Below are 14,144 nucleotides of genomic sequence, written 5' to 3' on the forward strand. Positions count from 1 at the left end.
CTCCATCACCCAGACTCTATAAAACACTAGTCTACATTTCCTGAGATGACTCTAAGTCGACCTTAACCCCCGAGAGCTTTCAGGTCCCATCTGAAACACCCCGCTGCGCATCTAGCTACGTGTACCGTGTGCCTTACACACAGCCCGTGGCTCCTCCCAGGCCAGAACTACAGCGGAGAACTCACCTGCCCAGCTCAAGTCAAGCTCCCTCAAGACGGTGCCATCCGGAAGGCCACGTGGCCAGGGAGGCACAGCTGCTCTCGCAACCTCAGAGGGAACACAAAAGAACACCAGCATGGCGGTACTACAGAAGCCGTGACTACTTTTCGGTGAACTAAGCACCTTCCGGAAGACGTGCTGTGCCTGCTCTTCCCGGTCACAGAGGTATTAGCTTCGTTCAGCAGGTGAGGAAACCGACCCAGAAGGGTAAGCCCTTTGGCTCAAGCATTCCAAGGGGGGAGGTCGACACCCCTCCCAGGTGGGCTGGGTGCGAAGCCCGCAGCGCACTGGCTCCTGCCAGGACGAGCCCCGCGACGAGCGGCACCCACACGTGCGGGTTGTTCACCGTGAAGGGAATTCCAAAACGGCTTCTGGGGGATGGGAGTACGCCAGCGCTCCTGCTGCGAAACGTCTTTCCTCTTCCTTTTCGGGGGACTGACCTGAGTAGAGGCTGTCACCAATGCTAACTGGCAATCTTAATGGCCGGCAGAGAACATAACCTCACCTCCTTGAAGGTCCAAGTCGCTAGCAACTTGAAGGCATTAATAAGTATTATTTCTCTGACAGCAAAATTCTCCCCAGAAAGAAATAAAAAGATATCTGAAAAGAAGAATAGACTGGGGGAGGAAGGGCGAAGAAGGATCTAGTAAAAGCCTTAATTCCTCCTATTCCGTTAAGTTTATCTGATGCAGAATCAGTGGCTTTTTGTTCCTGAGTCCGTCCTATTTTGGGGGGCGGGTGGGGGGGGGGGTGCGGAGTCAAACCTTTCAATACAGTTGGACGTGGAGGGACGGCTCCCTGAGACCTAGGCGCTTTAAACACACACGGAGTGCTCGCCGGGAGCTGGCAGGAGTGTGCGGTCCAAGTGCGGTCAGGACACGGGGACAGAGGCCCCCGGCGCACTACTGCTCTGCCGTGAGCGGATGAAAGTAGCGATGAGGACGTAAGCTCGCCACGGTGGTCCAAGGCGCTAGCTAGTTAAATTTGGCTCCACCCACGTTCACCGAGACCCCGCTCCCTGAAGTTAACGAAGCTCAGAATTTATCTGCTCGGTAACGGTCTTCATAACCCGAGCTCCGGCTTAGATCTGCCATAGGATCTCTGGCAGTCACGTAATCTCTAGCTTCCTATTTGCAAAGAAGAGAAAATACTTACTTGGATCGTCTTACTATCTTAAGAAACTTCATCACTGTTTACAAAGCACGTCGCCCTGCCACAAAGCCTTCTGACTGCAATTTAGAAGGCTCCTTTTTAAAACCCTATGATTTCACCGGACTTGGTTCTAGAATGGATGACATGCTCCACCGAGTCTGTCACTCTTGACCATCTTAACACTCTAAATGGTCCACGACGGCCCTGGGGAATTGCTGGACAAGGATAAGATTCTACCCCACTTCACTTCAGTCCCACCCTAAAGAGAAGATTGAATTTTCTTACTTGTATCTGATCTTTTCATCCATGTCTTGAGGTGGTTCTTCTATAATGAATGAGACTAAATCTTCGAGACATTCTGCTTTTAACAGAAACTCTATAAGTTTGCGGTTCTGAGCTTTACATTCCTGTAAAACATCTTCCTCATCCATTAACTCCTTCAGTGTTACATCTTCTCTTTCTAGAAGTGTGTCTATGTGGGATGATGAATGAAGATCAAATTTCCAAAACATGCTGGTCTAAACAAAACGCAGAGAGTATTTCAAAAAAAATTTCAACTTTACATATTAACTTTTCAAATTTCAGCTTAGTTTCACAGTCTAAAATGCTAACTTGCATCACATAAGTACAGTAAGTTTCATATCGAGCCTATAAGGTACTTGTCTAAATAAGTAAAATTCGCAGGGCTTTTCCTTCTCAGAAAAGAAAGTATTTTTATTGAAAACAAAAAATTTTGACTTAAAAATGCCGAAAGAACGCTGAAGCTTGGGATGATGTCAACGTACAATATGAAGCCATCCATACTTTGCTAAGAATGTAATGCCGCGAAAGGCAGAAAGGAAGCCCTCTCTTACAGGGGAAGCGCACATTCAGACACCGAGGTAGTACCTTCCAGCAACAAGTGACCAGTACTTGACCAAAGTGTCCGGCATTCTTCGGAGTATGAAAGAATTAAGTAAATAACCACCACAAAGCAGCACTTTCACGGCTGAGAGTCCTAAAACGATCAGATCTGTGTCATTCTTCACAAAGAAACTACACAAGAGGAAGCTAGTTCCTAAGGAATTAGGGAAACGAGCCACAGACCCATCTGACACTGGCCGTGCCACATATATATACTCCCCCCTCCTCGCCCTCCCACCCCTCCTCAACAGCCAGGGCACGGCCATCTGCAGAGTCACACGAAGTCCTCACTGGTTACAACTGGAAACAGGAAACACAGAGTCACTATGTAATCTGCAGCTGCCACAACAAGACGCTCTCAAATGCCACTTTTGAGCAACACGTGACAAGATGACAGCATCAAACAAAAGTCCTGATTAGGGTCAGGACTATTCAAAAGTCATTCTTGTGGGTCCAAGATGCTCAGTGCAGAATTCCGGAGCCGGGGTTTGGAGAGACACACACTTACTTCCTGTAACACCCCCTCCCCGCCCCCCACCGACAAAGCCAAACCTACCGATCAACTGCGGCTCTACCACCCGCCCAGGGCAGTGGCCCCTGTCATCGTGATCACTGAAAAGCACGTGAATCTCCAGGCCCGCGCGTGCAAAATCCTGTGCTGGAAGAGCCTAGGTAGAAGGCAGGCAGCTGCAAAGGTCATAACCTATGTATAGCACACATAACATTCTGAGAACTACTTATTTTTGCTAAATCATCCATATTAGATCAGGTAGGAGTATTTAGTATTTTCAGGCACATCCGTCCAAAAAATTTTTTAAATCGGAGATCACGGAGGGCAAGTTTTAGTTATACAGCCAGTCACACCGATCGATCCAGGCACAGAAGACTGTGCACCATGTCGGGTTACTCAGGGACATGGAAAAGTACACCCACTTCATGTGACTTGACTATTAAGTGGACGATCATGGGAGTTTAAAATATAAGCAGTCTTAAGGAATCTTTAAAAAAAAAAAAAAAAAAAAAAGACTCCTTAAGGGAACAGGTTTTAGGGAAGATTATGAAATATGATGTTATAAAAGTTGTCCCTGCTTTAAAAAAAAAATTCTTTATGTTTCAAAAGGCACTCATAAGCTCACACCAGTCAGCAGCACGAGGAAGACACGGTGGGCAGAGGGGCCACCCTGACAGTTCACGGAAAGCGGAGCGGCGGTGGGGCACCTGCACGGGGACACGTTCACCACGAAGCTCGGGGGACGGCACAAGAATAAGGCATCGCCACCCCCCATTATGTACAGAAGACGTCACAGAACACGCTAAAAGGGCAGCGTCACAACTCCCAGCACGGTCAGCAACTGCCCCCATGCCACACCAGCGAGTGACCTCTCTGCTCCAGGACCAGGAGCGGGGCGGAGCGCTCGCTGCGACTATAACCCTTGCTAGCGAAGGACAGAAACGGATACTTCAAACACAAGAGCAACCTACTTCTACTACTAAGCCAATTACAAAGGAAACAGGGCAAAGGTGATATATCCCTAGTAAGGAACTTCGGGGGAAAAGATGGTGGAAATCAATAAAGCCATAAATGCTTTTCTGGTTTTCAGACTGTGGAAAATGGCAAACAGAAAAGGCGTTATTACGCCATTTTGCCCTAATAAAATTGACAACGTGAAAAAAGACAAAACGACAGCAAAAGCTAACTGCAGAGGAGGAAAGAAGGAAGCTCCCCAGGGTGACGCCGTCAGCACTGTCTACCAAGCTTCTGCCGGAGCAACACGGCTCATTCCTCCGGGAGTTTGAACCACAAATCCTAAACCTGTACGCTCTACCGCTCTGCCTCATACTTGGAACCGAAGCGTATGGGCACGAAAACAGCTGTGTTCTCACACAGGCCCAGCACACAAGTCCCAGACCGTGTTCGGGCTCCGAGCACGTATTAATCTGCACTGTTCCTGAAGGGCAGACACGGGCACTTGGGACAGATAATGGAGCTCTCGTTCGGCTCACGGAGCAAAGGCACCTTACACAAGGCCAAAAAAAGTAACCATCCATGTCAGTACACCTTTGCCTCACAGTTCATCATGGGAAGTTCGATCCCAGGATGTCTACAAATTGAAAGAAGAGTTCACTTTACTTATTATAAGTACTTTAGTGAAGTCACTGACTGAAGAGCTACAGGTGTATTCAAATACTTTCCAACGCTCCACTGACATCAGATGAGTTTGTGCTTATTTTGGTCTGTAAACCAAATTTCTTTTTTTTTTTTTTTAATTTTTTTTTTAACATTTATTTATTTTTTTTGAGACAGAGAGAGACAGAGCATGAACGGGGGAGGGGCAGAGAGAGAAGGAGTCACGGAATCGGAAGCAGGCTCCAGGCTCCGAGCCATCAGCCCAGAGCCTGACGCGGGGCTCGAACTCACGGACCGCGAGATCGTGACCTGAGCCGAAGTCGGACGCTTAACCGACTGAGCCACCCAGGCGCCCCTGTAAACCAAATTTCTGATCATCTAATAGAACAGTCTCTCCACCTGAAGTCAGAAAACTGGACATCATTACTAATTTAGCCTTAAGTCTTTTTTTTAAAGATTAGTTCTCATTTAAAGTAGTATGTCTTTTTTATTTTTTGTAATCCCATATAGAAAGGCGAGGTAAAATGAAGAATACTAAGAAATCAATCACAAAAAAGCAAAGCCGATTACCAAGACCTTACGACTGGCTAATTATAAACAAGATACACACTCACGTCCATCAAGTGGAAACTATAAACGTCCACAGACACAGATAAAGGCACGCTCCTTAATTATGGATCCGAATATAATTATATCCAGCTAATCCAAGTAAAAATGGACTCCCCAAATTTCAACCTTATGAAGGTAACTCATTAAACACTGGATTTATAAAGAAGACTGATAATTAGTCATGACGAAGTAAGAGCAGGAACTGGCAAACGACGGCCCACAGACCAAATCCAGCCCACAGCCTCCATGCTAAGAACGGTTTCGATATTTTTAAAGGGTTGTTTTAGGAAAAGAGAAGAATGTGTGGCAGAGGGCAAATGTGGCCCGCAAAGCCTAAAATATTTACTACCTGGTCCTTTACAGAAGAAGTTTAGCATCCCTCGCTCAGGGGGAAGTCAGGTTCCCACCAACGCTAACTCTCCTCTCCACCGTCTCTGAGCCCGCACGGACGCCACCGCGGACCCTCGCAGCCCACGCGGCTGGGGGCAGCCACACGGTGTGGGGCCAGACTGGCTAGAGACCCGTTCTCCTTCCCCGACTTCTCGGGCAGGTAGGGATAAGCGCACGACGACGTCATCCCCCACGTGCCATGAACCATAAAAATCTCCACGCACTCTCCTCTGCATCTGGCTGGAAGCCGAAGACAAGAAGGGCTCTGAGGGACGGCAGAGCCAAAAAACGGAAGATGCCTCCGTCCCCAAATCACCACGTGGGAGAAAGACACCTGCCAACCTCAGAGCCTGCCCTAGGCGGTGTTACGATGTGCCGTCACACACCTGGTCTGTGTGCTCTCACGGGGTGCCCTCCCTCCCTGACCTCCCAGCTCCTCTAATCCCCAAGCCTGTGGCTTCTTGTTTTACTATACTTACTTAAGCAAGAGAACAGGAATGCTTAAGCAACTGTTTTAAAATGCCTGAGTCCTTTCGTTTTCCACCATCCTGAATTAGAAGAGCATTTTTTAAAATCGGAACACTCTGAAATATGCATTTCCACAGTGCATTTTCTTTAGACTGGGTATGCTACAAACTTAAAAATAAAATAAAACCACAGTAGACTTCTTAAGCAAACATTATGTATTTTACCTTTTGGTCAAGCAGCAAACTGACTGGAAATGAATGGCATCAGTAAATTAGTTCCCCTAGCTTCTACTTATGCCCTGTGAGGTAGAACCAAGCTAGGTATGAACTGATAGTCACATACAAAGTTCAACCGCCAGGGCCCTGCAGTAAAATGGAGTCCTTTCAAAAATACAACTAAGATACTCAGAAAAACTGAAAGGAGCTGGCACTTCAACAGCTAATTTTTAGTTAACGTACATATAGTTTAAAATCCTTACTAGGATTTAGGGATAAAAGGGAATACGATTTCTGGGGCACCTGGGTGGCTCGGTCAGTGAAGCGTCCAACTTCAGCTCAGGTCACGATCTCACGACTGGTGTGCGTTCGAGCCCCGCATCAGGCTCTCTGCTTTCAGCCCAGAACTCACTTTGGATCCTCTGTCCCTCTCTCACTCACTCACGCGTGCGCAACACGTTCTCTCTCAAAAATAAACATGAGAAAAGGTCAGGGGATACAATTTCTCACAGCAAACCATGTCATGGGCTTTTATCAGGAGACAAAGAAGGGAATGGTGAATAAAACCTAAAAACCTGTCGTCTTTCTTCCAAACCCTAGAGTTGTTTTAGAAGTTGGAGTAAGACGGTTGGGTTTTCTCCCAAAGAACTGAAGGTTAGGCTGGCGGCTCGCTGGGGAGTCACCTGTCAACTTGCCATAGACGGACGCTGCTGTTCTCTGTCTTCCCCAGAACTGACAACACCAGTGAAAACTACCATCTTATATGCACAAAACAGGACCAAAGGCCATAAACCTATTCATCTCAGATCAACCACTTTAATTACAGGTCCTCTGCAATTATCAAAATAACCTTCCTTCTTAGAGGCAAAATCTGGGCCTTGGTACCTTTTTTTCAAAACAGCTAAGCAGTGACGCTGTTTCTGGGAGAAAAGGTGTCACCCTGTCTGTGACATAGGAACCATACGGTGATGTGGTGAAATCATTTTTAAGAGGTATGACAAACACATCAGACCTTCTGCAGAATTTTCTAGGGCGCTGCTGGCAGAATATATTCAACAGGGGCTCAACTGTGGTTCGGTGTGAACCGCCTACAACCACTTGCTTTCATCAAATAAACAACTTTTCCTCCCAAGCCTTGTTCGGACTCTTAGGCACCCAAACGGACCTGGATTCCAAGGTCCGCTCGGCTATGGGCTGGCCCCGAAGCCTTGGGGAAGCAGACCCCACTCTCCAAACCTCCGTGTCCTCACCGAGCAAACAGGCTGTGAGGAGTCAATGACAAAGGCCTGCTTCCAGAGCTGGACCGCACGGGCACCTCGGCAAACAGAAGCTGCTGTCGACAAACGTGCCGGCCTGTGACGTCTGCGAGGTTTAAGCCAGCGCTTCCCTGATTCCCACGGGCACCGGAGACACCTAGGGGTCCTGTTAAAGGGCAGTCTCAGATTCGGACTCAGGAAATCTGGGGTCAGGCCAGAGATTCTGCATCTCAACAAGTCCCCAGATGCTGCAGATGCTGCTGCTACCGCCGCCCTGGGTTTAAACTACGGCTGATCATTTGCAACAAATTGTAATAAGTGTATTCAAAATAATTACATAACTAAGAGAAACAGGAAAAAGGCCGACTTTGCAAACACACGGCTGTGTTATTTCAGAAACTCCCTGTGGACAGGCTGATATTAGTGGGTTTTCTCTGGACATGACAGATGCAGAGTGTAACATATTATATCACTTTCCAACAGGAACCCAGAAAGAATGACACGATGAACGTGGTGAAAGATAAACCAGTGGCCCTCAGAAGGGAGAAACTGCTAATCATCCTGCCTCCCGATGGCAGCAGTAAGCCGAGGGAGTGACAAAGAGCTCTGATGAGTCTAAAATTCAGAAAGCTCCTATTTCTATGAACTGTACTTAAGTTTAGCAAGGATCTAGCCAAGCCGGACAGGCTCTCCTCCACGAACCCTACCGCCACACCTGTGGAGTACCTGCACCCGGGGCTGGCTGGGCCCAGGGCAAAACGTCCAGAGACTCAAAAAAGGATTCCAAGATTATTATTAAGAATTGCTGAGCTTACGAAGAGCAGCTGAGCGTCACAGCAAACACTTCTGCACGGGGGGACCCGAGACCACATGGGCTGCACAGGCGTGAAGGCTGCCGACACCGTTTCGTCACTGGCCCCACTGGAATCGCCAAGATTCCATGCTCTGAAGTATTTGCTAACATCCTCCAGGCCTGCAACAGACATGCACCAGATCCTTGCAGTTCAAGTAACTGCAGTCACCTAAATTCACGGAGTATAAACCAAAGGGAGAAGCAGCGGCCGCTTACGTCCAAGACAACACCCAGGAAACAATCTATAAACAAAATGTGTGATGTTTAATATTTTTCTTTTTCTTTCTACGTGCTACGAAGGGCATGTCTGTACTACAGATTTATTTTCAGAGTCTCAAACGAAGGCATACAGGCACATGCTGTCGGGAGTTCAAACTCCGGTGCACCTCAGGCCTCCCACCGCACTCCTCCCGGGAGGCCCTCGGCCCGGGGCTGCGGGGCCAGTGCCAGCGGGGCCCCGGCCGACGGAAGGAGCGCACAGAGCACGCGCGCCACAATGTGAGACACGTGTACGTTTACATTTTCTAGCAGCCACACCAAAACAGTAAAGCAAACTGGCTACGTTAACTTTAAAAATATATTTTATTTAACCTCATACATCCAAACAGTATTATTTCAACATGTAATTCTATTGTAACGAAGCCTTCAAAATCTGAGTGTGTCTCATACTTACGGCACATCCCAATTTGAACCGGCCACATTTTATGCTCAAGAGTCCTATGTGGCCAGTGGTTGCTGTATTGGGACAGGATAGTTCTAATTATACATTACTACGGTTATGATTCAAAGTTTCTCTCTTGGTACTAAAATAACCACCCTACTCTTGTTCCCCGCCCCCCCCACCCCCAACCGCCCAATATCCTTCTACAGCCAAAGTCAACAGTTAACCACCTTTTCCACACAGGGCCAATGTGGGATTGGTGAGGAGAGGTTTATACGGGCCAGGTTTTCCCCTTCTGAGACGTACACATACACGAGAAATCATGTTTATTCTTGTACATATAAAGCAACTTGGACATTCTTCAACACAAAAAAAGTTGGTCACAAGAAAATCAGAACTGTTATTTAGCCTCTAATATCTAGAAATATTTGTAGCACTAATAGGAAAAGTTTTCATTCCTCACCCTGAAATAATGAAGGGTTAGATCTTGAGTCGAGAGGGCCAGAGTGGCTCACTGCTGGTTTAGACATGCCTCGCCAAACTGTAAAAGAGGCACATGTCTCTGGGAACTTCATTTCTCAGCTGACTCAAAAATATCGTAAAGAAGAAAAAAAAAATACCCCGATCACTCAAATATGTTGGGAAACGATGATGTTTGATCAATGTACCAAAAAACCCACCAGACTCCCCTTCATCTTGGGAGTAAACTGAGCCTTCATGGCCCCCAATTAAATTAATAACAACGTGCTGTTCAACATCACTCATCATCAGGGAAAGACAAATCAAAACCACAATGAGATACCACCTCACACCTGTCAGAATGGCTCACATGAGCAACTCAGGCAACGACAGATGTTGGCGAGGATGCGGAGAGAGAGGATCTCTTCTTTTGCACTGCTGGGGGGAATGCAAACTGGTGCAGCCGCTCTGGAGAACGGTACGGAGGTTCCTCAACAAATTAAAAATAGAACTACCCTACGACCCAGCAATTGCACGACAAGGGATACAGGTGTGCTGTTGGGAAGGGACACATGCACCTGCACCCCCATGTTTATAGCAACACTATCGACAACAGTCAATGTATGGAAAGAGCCCCAATGTCAACCGATGGATGAATGGACAAGGAAGATGCGCACACGCACACACGCACACACGCACACACACACACACACACTGGAATATTACCCGGCAATCAAAAAGAATGAAATCTTGCCATTCGCAACCACGTGGATGAAACTGGAGGCTATTATACTAAGTGAAATTAGTCAAGGACAAGCATCGTGACTTCACTCATACGAGGACTTTAAGTTACAAAACAGGTGAACATAAGGGAAGGGAAACAAAAGTAATATAAAAACAGGGAGGGGGACAAAGCATAAGAGACTCATAAATATGGAGAACAAACAGAGGGTTACTAGAGGAGGTGGGGGGGAGGGGCTAAATGGGTCAGGGGCACTAAGGAATCTACTCCCGAAATCACTGTTGCACTATATGCTAACTAACTAGGATGTAAATTTAAAAAAAGGAATTAAATGAAAATTAAAAAAAACAAAACCAAAAACACAACTTGCTTATTCCGTGAGCAACAGACCCGGTTACCCCACGCCCCTGGCCGAGTTTCCGAGCAGCCTGGGAACGGGACGTGCTGGACGGTCGAGCTGCTGCAAGGCTCCCGGTGCTGGCTCACCTGCTCCCGCCAGCACCCAGACACCGGGAGTATCAGGGCTCCCCCGGGGCCCGGATTCAGGTATTCGGGGAACTCAGGGGGGCAGCGTCCGCCAAGACCCAGACGGGGAAGCGCCGGGCTCAGTAAGGTGGGGAGCTGCGCCACAAGGAGGGACAGGGAGCCAGGTGCCCACAGATAGGAGCACGCGGTGTCACTCTGAAGGGGGGGAAACTCTTCCTCCTCACAGCAAAGCCGAACGCCGAGGCAAACGTTCTAACTTCCCACGAGGAAGCGGAAACACGGCACCCAAAGAAAAGAGCACCAGCGGGCCTCTGAAGGCAGCTCTCCCTCGGTAGCAAGGGGGAAGATCACGAAGGCCTGGCAGGTCCACCCAGGAGCTGCTTCTCCGTTCTTAGCAAAGGCATCCCCTGCCGACAGCTGCCCTCCCCTGCCCCCACTCAAAGGCTGGGCTAACTAAATCGCAGGTCACACTGCCTATCAGAGATACGTATTTCTTTAGAGGGAAGCTTCATTGTATTTGGTTTCGCAACTGCTTCTTTCAAAGAACATGTCAAAAGCGATCGCGTTTTTAGCACCCAGATATTCCAGAATCGTTTTCATTTTTACTTCGTAATTTCTTTGATATCTCAGCTTGTCTTTGAGAGCGATAAATAAAGGAATCGATTCCATTTAGTGTGTTTTATATTACTCAACAAGTACTTTGACTACAGGAGTAACGTGTCAAATGGTCCTAACCCCTTGAAAAATACAGGAAAACTGAGGAAAGAGAAAACACAGAGAATAAAAGGCATCAATGGCAAACTTGTTCTGTAGAATGGGAGCTCAACAGAGGGGAGCTTGTGCAGAAAAGACTCCCTTAATACGTGAGGCCTAAGCTGGGCCTCAAAAGACCTGCAAAGTTCAGTAGGTGAGGGTGCAGCGAAAAGCATTCCAGGCCAGTAGAAGTTAAGTCTGCAAGCACAGAGAACAGGACAGAGGTTTCCAGGAGCTTCGGGAAATTCATAGCAGGGAGAAGCACCTGACAACCAGAAAAGACTTTCAGAAGGCGTGAGGACAAGCTTAGGCAACACGAGACCGGGTCTCAAAGGGCCCCTGCAGGACTGCCCGCACAGCCGCATGGGCTTGCTGCGGGAGCAGAGAGAACCAGTGAGGGTTTTTTATTTTTTTATTTTTTTAACGTTTATTCATTATTGAGAGATAGAGACAGAGCATGAGCAGGGGAGGGGCAGAGAGAGGGGGAGACGTAGAATCCGAAGCAGGCTCCAGGCTCTGAGCTGTCAGCACAGAGCCCGACGCGGGGCTCAAGCTCACAAACCATGAAATTATGACCTGAGCTGAAGTTGGACGCCCAACCGCATGAGCCACCCAGGCGCCCCGAGAACCAGTGAGTTTTAACTGAGATAAACACACAGCAGAGACACCCACAGTAGATAGTTAAATAATGTATCTTAATAACATCTAGAAAGAACCAATTCTGAGGGGAAGCAGAGGCAAGTAACACAGGAGATGACTGGAGCTCTGGCAGGTGCACTCAACAGAGGGCGCACTCCCAGAGGCCAAGAGAGGGAGAGGTCCAGCCTGTCCTGGGTGCGGCCAAGTGTCTGAGTGGAACCGAAACACAGGACGGGGAAGGGAGTGCTAAAGACAAGGCCACGAAGGTGGACACGGCAGGAACTGCACACGATGCCGACACAGAAGCGGGGGAGGCAGGTGAGACACGGCCAATGAGCAGCACGGGGACATCAATGCTTTACGTACCAAACGGCCCACAAAGCCACGGAGGCGCTGACAGACAGGAGCCTGAAGAGTGAGCGACCTGTGCAGGAGCCTGTGTCAGCACCCCGGAAGGTGGGGAGCCCTGCGACAGCCCCTCCTCTGCAAACCACGGTATCCCCAATGAGGTTTCCCACCGAATGATCGTTCTGCCTCCGACATCAACCTCCAACATCTGCCTCTTCAAAGCCCGATCTGCAGGTCTCCTCTGATCCTGGCCACACCGCGTGGTATCAGGCGACACAAACTGATGGCTTGCGTCCTAATTCTGAGCTGCCTGGGAAACGCACGACCCTCAGAAAGCAAACGCGACCGCCACAGTGAAGCCAACTCCAAACCCAGCACTCGGAAGCGAAGGGCAGGGCGAGAGGTGCGATCCTGTCGCCCGCTTCGCTTTTATATTAAAAAAGCCAAGTGCCAACCAAGGAAGATCCAGTCCAACTTTTGTCACCTGATCCCCATTGAAGCAGGCAACATGTTCCCGCACATATGAAAACTCAAATGTACGTGAATCTTTACGCGCAATTTCCACAATCGCAAACACTTCAATCCACGTAGATGCAAAAATTTTACTGAGAACAAGTTTTGTGTTTTTTTTAAAATTGCAACTGAAGAGTTAGGAAGAAAGAAGGCAAATAATGAGGGTGACACAATGGTAATCAAGTTTCTGCCAGAAGCCCTGGCAAGAAAGACCCAACTGCATCTAGGTGGTGGTGGTGGTGGTGGTGGTGGTGGTGGTGGTGGTGGTGGGTGGGTGTGTGTGTGTGTGTGTGTGTGTGTGTGTGTGTGTGTGTGAGAGAGAGAGAGAGAGAGAGAGAGAGAGAACAAGAAACAGAGACAAGAAGGGGTGAGGGGAGAGAGTGTGTGTGCAAACAAGCAAAGGTAAGAGAGGTGATATAACTCAAAGTCCCATCCGAAAATTCTCATGGGTGAGGTGCCCGGGTGGTTCAGTCAGTTAAGCCTCCGACTTCAGCTCAGGTCATGATCTCACGGTTTGTGGGTTCGAGCCCCACGTCAGGCTCTGCCCTGACAGCTTGGAGCCCGGAGCCTGCTTCGGATTCTATGTCTCCCTCTCTCTCTGCCCCTCCCCCAGCCCTAGCTAGCGCTCTGGCTCTGTCGCTTTCAAAAATAAACATTAAAAAAAAATTGTTTTTAATTTAAAACAAGAAAGAAAAAAGAAAATTCTTATGGGCTCCCGAGGTTGATTTTCAATCTCAAGCCCCAGGATTCTCTGAATCTCTGAAACCACACAGGAGCATCAGCGACCTGAGCCGAACATGAGACAGAAGCCACGCGTAACCGGAGAGCACGCGGGGCGCTGCCGTCTCCCCGGCGCCGTGTGCGGACGCGGGAGCCGCCTTCTATTCGGCACGACGGCCACCCTCAGACTTCTGGTGAAGCCCAACACCGTTAAAAAGAGAACGAGTATGTCAAAATGAAGCACAACTGGGGGAAACTCGGAGACGCTGACACCAGGGTGCACGGGAGACTCAGGGCCGGCTCCTCGTGCCGGACGCTGATTACGCAAGGACAGGAGAACAAGCACGTGCTGCCCGGTGGCTTCCGGAAGCTCCTAGTCCCCAGAGGCAACGAGCCTGAAGCGCTGCTGATTTACAACGAATCCCACCGTGCACAGACTGCTCACAATGTCTCCTCCAAGAAGCACCAGGCCACTGTAGAAAGAGCAGCCCGGCTGGCCATCAGTCCCCAATCCCCAAGCCAGGCTACAGTCAAGGAAATGAATTGACAGCCTATGTGCACGTCATACTTTATTAATAAAACCATAAAACTACGAAAAAAGAGACAGAGAGAGTGCTTTTATCTGGCACA

At 48.6% G+C, this 14,144-nt stretch overlaps 1 protein-coding gene across 24 annotated transcripts in view; it reads right to left on the reverse strand.

Moving 5' to 3' along the window:
- The window catches only part of PPP6R3 (protein phosphatase 6 regulatory subunit 3), a 137,597-nt gene that overhangs the window by 67,687 nt on the left and 55,766 nt on the right, over positions 1-14,144 (reverse strand). For 21 of the 24 annotated variants that reach the window (XM_060607491.3, XM_060607490.3, XM_060607489.3 and 18 more), the window contains one exon: positions 1,657-1,889. The exons of 1 other annotated variant lie outside the window; for it this stretch is intronic. In XM_060607491.3, coding sequence (XP_060463474.1) covers positions 1,657-1,883 — 227 coding nt within the window. In that variant the 5' untranslated portion in view covers positions 1,884-1,889. Of the gene's footprint in view, positions 1-1,656; positions 1,890-2,259; positions 2,280-14,144 lie in introns of those variants that run through there. 2 more of the 24 variants (XM_060607471.3, XM_060607493.3) reach the window with 2 other exon arrangements.

Source organism: Panthera onca, chromosome D1 (assembly GCF_046562875.1).
Source record: "Panthera onca isolate mPanOnc1 chromosome D1, mPanOnc1 haplotype 2, whole genome shotgun sequence".
In the NCBI taxonomy this organism is placed as follows: domain Eukaryota; kingdom Metazoa; phylum Chordata; class Mammalia; order Carnivora; family Felidae; genus Panthera; species Panthera onca.